Source organism: Camelina sativa, chromosome 11, assembly GCF_000633955.1.
Source record: "Camelina sativa cultivar DH55 chromosome 11, Cs, whole genome shotgun sequence".
In the NCBI taxonomy this organism is placed as follows: Eukaryota; Viridiplantae; Streptophyta; class Magnoliopsida; order Brassicales; family Brassicaceae; genus Camelina; species Camelina sativa.
In genome coordinates, this window is record NC_025695.1 from 13,854,206 (window position 1) to 13,859,873 (window position 5,668).

Genomic DNA, 5,668 nt, shown 5'->3' on the forward strand with positions numbered 1-5,668 from the left:
ACAGTCCGAACACCAACCTGATCAAGGAGGATCTAAGAACAGACAGAACAATCCGAGAGCCTACCCGAAGAGTAACCTGAGCTCATCCTCGTGCACCCCATCGAGCAGACCCTTGGGCAGGACTGGGAAGCTAGGGTTAATGGGTTGCCATATATAAACCCCCCCCCCTCTTCTTCCTTTCGCCCTAGCACGCCGCAGACCCTCAAAACAGAGAGCGAGAGCTTCTGGGAGAGAAACGGAGCGACTCAAAACTCTTTCTACACTTTGTTAGGATTTAATTTCATTTATTTTTATATTTTCGATTCTATACTCTTCCACTTTACTATATTTTTAATATAATGCAATTTTCTTTTATCTATGCTCTTGTTTTTTCTGCAATGAGATCTGAATAGTGAAACAAAGTTTCTAGGGATGGGATAGATGATTTTGTGTTCTTGATCGGTTAGGATGTCTTAGCTTTGATATTTGTGTTTTATAAATTCCCTTCTAGATTGGTGATCTTAATCCTATCAACAGACCGAGAGGTTGAGATTAGATATGTAGATGAAATGCTTGAATCAATCAATGCTAGAGATTTACTCACTTAGCCTAAGAGATTAGATGAGTAAGGGGTTTATTGACAATAATGAATCGGTTTGTATTGCCTGCTTGGTCATGCTGCTTGAAAGTGTGACTTGTGTACTCCCCACCATTATCTGTTCTCAAAATTTTAATCTTGGCATTATAATGGTTAGTCACATAGTTTTGAAAGTTAATAAATGCTTCAAGAACCCTATCCTTAGATGGGAGCAATGTTAACCAAGTATACTTAGACTTTTCATCAATAAAAGTAACAAAATATTTTTGATTTTCTCTATATAAGCAAGGAGATGTCCATACATCCGAATGAACCAAATCAAAACAATGATCATAAATTGTCATAGACTTAGGAAACACTGATTTACAATGTTTACCAAGAATACAAGCCTCACATTCATCATTTTGAAAGACATACTTGGTAACATAAGTTCTAAAGCTCAAAAATGGGGATATCCTAGTCTAGCATGCCAAATAGCACTATTAGCTTTAAGAATAATGGAGCTCAAACAAGATGATGAAGTAGTGGATATGTTTGAGTCCTCAAGCACATAGAGGTCATCTTTTGAGACTCCTTGGCCAAGCACTCTACTTGTGTCAATATCCTGAAAATGTACATTGTTAGGACCAAATATTGCATAACAATTTAGATCAGTAGTATCTCTCTTGACTGATAGCAAATTTGAAGTGAAACTAGGCATGTAGAACGCTTTAGAGGTTTTGTCAAATAATTTTAGGTTTCCAATTCCTTTTACTGGAACTTTTTCTCCATTGGCTATGATCGCATTTCCATTTGCTGTTTTAATTTCACTAATCAACTTAGAATCACTAATCATGTGATGAGATGCACCAGAATCAACGATAAGAGGTTTGAAAGAATTTAAAGTAAGGTAAGAGTTATCGGACGCCTCTTTGAGGGCTTTGATGAGAGCGTCTAGGTCCGACTTCCTCACCAGCTCCGAAGACGCCATTAAAGCAGCTCCATTACCCTCCGGAGTGTGGCCATTTGATATGGGAGTTGTTGTTTCTCCCACCATGTTTGCTTGGTGAGCTCTTGGTCCTCCACGAATTGGTCCCCCACGATTGATACGAAGATGGGGATGAAGAATCCAGCATCGGCTCTTGAAGTGACCAGTCTTCTTGCAATGTTCACAAAATGGTGGATTCTTGTCTTCATGCTTGAAGTATCCTTTGTTTGCAGTAGAAATCTCCACCTTGTTGGCTGTCACAAGCTCTCCTTTGCTTCCAAAGAGCCCTATAGAGCCATGTTCTTTTTGAATCTGGTTACAAACATCATCAAGGCTTGGAAGTTTGTCTGACCTCAAAATGTGCTTGATGAGGTCGTTGTAAGAGGGGTTTAGTGTCAAGAGTAGGCCAAAAAATTTGTCTTGTTCACGCCTTTCGTTTAGGACCGCCGGATTAACAGTCGCAGGTAGAAGCATTTCTAGTTCCGCCCAAAGAGATCCGAACTTGCCAAAGTGTTTGGTAAACTCCATATCCTCTTGATTGAGGTTGTTGATGGCGCGTTTGATCTCATAGATGTGGTTGACATTTGTGACATTTCCGAACACATTTTGAAGTGTGTCCCATAGATCCTTTGCGGTTTCGCAATATGAGTAGGCCTCAAGGATAGCTTTTTTTGTGGTTCTTGCCCACAATAAGTAGTTCTCGCCTTTGAGAGTGACTGGAACAATCAAGGTTTTGGTGCTCTCCATGATCAACTGACCGTTGGTTAAGTGAATTGTCCAACGGGTAAAGAGAAAGAAATTTTAAGAACTCAACGAAAGAAATAAGAATTCTGGTGCGGAAGAGTTTGGTGGGTGTAAGAATCAAAAGAGAGGAGTGTTTTGCTCTGATACCATGTAAGTTTTTAAGTAGAATCAAGGTGACTTGTAGAGTATGAAGAGATTTGTGAGGGAGTGTAGTATCGAACAGAGACCGAAACAGAGTGTAGAACAAAGTGAAACAGAGTAAAGAGAGTAGAGAGAGTTTGAGAGTTTTGAAGTGTAATGGAGAAAGAGATAATCTCTTTTCTTACTTGATTTAGATCCTAGTTACAATCTAGATATAGACATTTACAATACAGAATATTCTACTAAGATGCTATGCACAATTACATATAATGAGAGTGACATCTCCTTAAGCTAACATGTGATCTTGGTTTGACTTGCTTCCCACTTGCTTACTCTCACCAACGGCTCTATGGAAGGATCTCGAAGTATTGGTGATCGTTGGAGGTTGTTCTATATGGACTGGACTCGCTAAGCTTCCAATTCGTACGGACGGTCCAACTTGAGGACTGTACGGACGTACGTACGTTGGTGTGAGTTCTCATAAACATGATGACCTACGATCTTCTTTTTTAGTTTCTCTCGTTCTTGAAAATGTTTAAAGATCGAAAAAGTTCTTGAAAGTATTCGGATTTCTAATAAGTTTCAATGGTGAACTTGGTCTGTCTATATAGAGACTAAACTAGAGTTTAATGCACGACGACAAAGAAAGAAAAAACAGATGGATCACCAAAGGAAAGTGAACTCGATTGTAACACCTATAACCGAATTAAACCGGATATTAATTATAAGTTATAATATTGAAAGCTAATTTAAGTACTAATTTGACCAAAAAAAAAAATTTAAGTACTAATTAGAGAGACATAAGGTCACCAATTCGGGCCCAACCAAAGTGGTAATAACTCAGTACGGAGAGTATTCCCACCAGGGTTCGACAACTATATTGGTACTGATTGATTGAGAGACAATTCTCTCCGCATTTGGGAAAAACGCTTACGCATGCTTCCGCAAGGAGGCTCAACAGATGATCCCCTTTGTTCTGAATGTAACTTAGGGGGCGACTCTTGTCTATCTAGAAAGATCATAGTCTCTCTCGTTGGCGATTTGAGGTAATCCAAATTACCTTTTTTGAGGTAATCTAAATTATCTCTTTTTATCAAACAAAAAAAATAAATTTTGATTCTCATTTTTGTTTCTATCTTTCTCTTTCTCTGTTTCCATGAAATATTTCTTTTAGCCATGAGATTTTGTCGTTAATCATGGTTTAATTGTAACTGTAACTAACTGCTGTTTGAATAATAATAATAATAATAATAAATTAGAAGGACGAAGATGACATTGCTGTGAGCCTGTGAATATGAAGAATAAGATGTTTCAATGGTCATATCTCAATAGCTTGTTTCTTTGTCTGAAGTGTTTATGTGATTTGTGAACAAAATAATCGTTTCTTTAATCATTTATAATTGGTAGGATATGGTTTCTCGTCTCTTTCGTTTTAAGTGGTTTTATGAAATTGTGAAAAAAATTATCATTTTTCTCCAATGACCTTATTTAATTATCATCTGTCGGCATGATATATTGATGAAGCGTTGATTCAGAAGTTGTTGCAAATTTGAGAAGAAACACATAAGAACAGAAAAAAAAAATCACCGCTGCGGAGTGCAATAAAAATTAAACTTTGATGGCTTAGTTTACCATTTTTCACCCGATGAATGAGGTTAACTACCAGTAAAATAGAGCTTTATGCACCAATTCAAGCCTGTTCAAAGTGGTCGAGTCTCTCAGCTGAGAAACACTCCCACCAGGCTTCTATTTGACATACGAGCATTACATCTCGAGAAAATCTTCAACTGTCCGGAGGATAAATTCCACCAAAAAAACGTTTTTTTGGTTAAACAAAAAAACGTTTTACATAATAAGCATCCTATTTTAAAAGAATTTCAATAGAGAGAAGTGTTATGAAACAATAGCCAAGACCTTCAATCTTCTATCTTCTTGTCCCAAACCAATTATACGTAATTTTTTCTTTGTTTGACCCGAGATATCAAGCGAAGGGAGTCGATTTCGAATTGTACGATCAATGCTTTTGGTAAGAAAATCTGGAATGTTTAGGCCTAGCTGGATATGTGCGCAATCTGACACAAACACGCATGATAGTTGTTGTTAGTGATATCTTTACCAAAGAGAACAAATGCGACCACGCAGTGTGGACAACTTGGAAATTATATATTTCATTTTTTATTCAAAGTAAGTAGTTGTTAACTCTTTTCAAATTTTTCAACCAAAATAAGAAAAAGAAAAAAAAATCTTTTCAATTTGTATTCCTACTTGCTGACTAATTTATTGCTTGTGAACTTTTTATAACTAAGACACCAATTAACTCCACTAACCCAAAAACAACATCAGCAAGAGAATTGGAACGTTTTCTATTTTTCTTTAAGGCCAATGACGGAGAGGTTGCCATTGATTCTCCTCCTTGCTCTACACTTGTTCGTGTCTGGTACGACCTTTTTACGATGATTATTTGATTTGTTGTTTTAAAAAAAAAAAAAAAAAATCTAATCTCTTAAGCTTGTTCGCAGGAGTGTTTTCCACTAGTATCCTTACCATAGAGAACAAATGCAATAAAACAATTTGGCCAGTCATCTTTTCATGGCGGTCACAAGTCTCCACCAGTGGCTTCACTCTCAAGAGCGGAGAGGCGCGTGCCATACAAGCGCCGTCTTCATGGTACGGTCTTGTCTCGGCTAGGACGCTCTGCTCCAACGACTCAACAGGAAATTTCACGTGCGCCACGGGAGACTGCGAATCCGGCGGGATCGAGTGTCCCGGCTCATATAGTTGGTCTCCGGTCACTTATCTCTTATTTCGGATCGATGACGGTGGAATCAACAGCTATACCATCAGCCTAGAGTACGGTTACAACCTTCCACTAAAGGTTGTTCCATCAATCCCGACNCTTGGAAATTATATATTTCATTTTTTATTCAAAGTAAGTAGTTGTTAACTCTTTTCAAATTTTTCAACCAAAATAAGAAAAAGAAAAAAAAATCTTTTCAATTTGTATTCCTACTTGCTGACTAATTTATTGCTTGTGAACTTTTTATAACTAAGACACCAATTAACTCCACTAACCCAAAAACAACATCAGCAAGAGAATTGGAACGTTTTCTATTTTTCTTTAAGGCCAATGACGGAGAGGTTGCCATTGATTCTCCTCCTTGCTCTACACTTGTTCGTGTCTGGTACGACCTTTTTACGATGATTATTTGATTTGTTGTTTTTTAAAAAAAAAAAAAAAA

General features: G+C 37.4%; 1 protein-coding gene across 1 annotated transcript in view; it reads left to right on the forward strand.

The window, feature by feature from the left end:
• Positions 4,726-5,668, forward strand: part of LOC104723252 (LEAF RUST 10 DISEASE-RESISTANCE LOCUS RECEPTOR-LIKE PROTEIN KINASE-like 2.4) — a 5,206-nt gene continuing 4,263 nt past the window's right edge. Inside the window, exons 1-2 of the mRNA XM_010441580.2 lie at positions 4,726-4,866; positions 4,949-5,304. Coding sequence (XP_010439882.2) covers positions 4,812-4,866; positions 4,949-5,304 — 411 coding nt within the window. The 5' untranslated portion in view covers positions 4,726-4,811. The remainder of the gene's footprint in view (positions 4,867-4,948; positions 5,305-5,668) is intronic.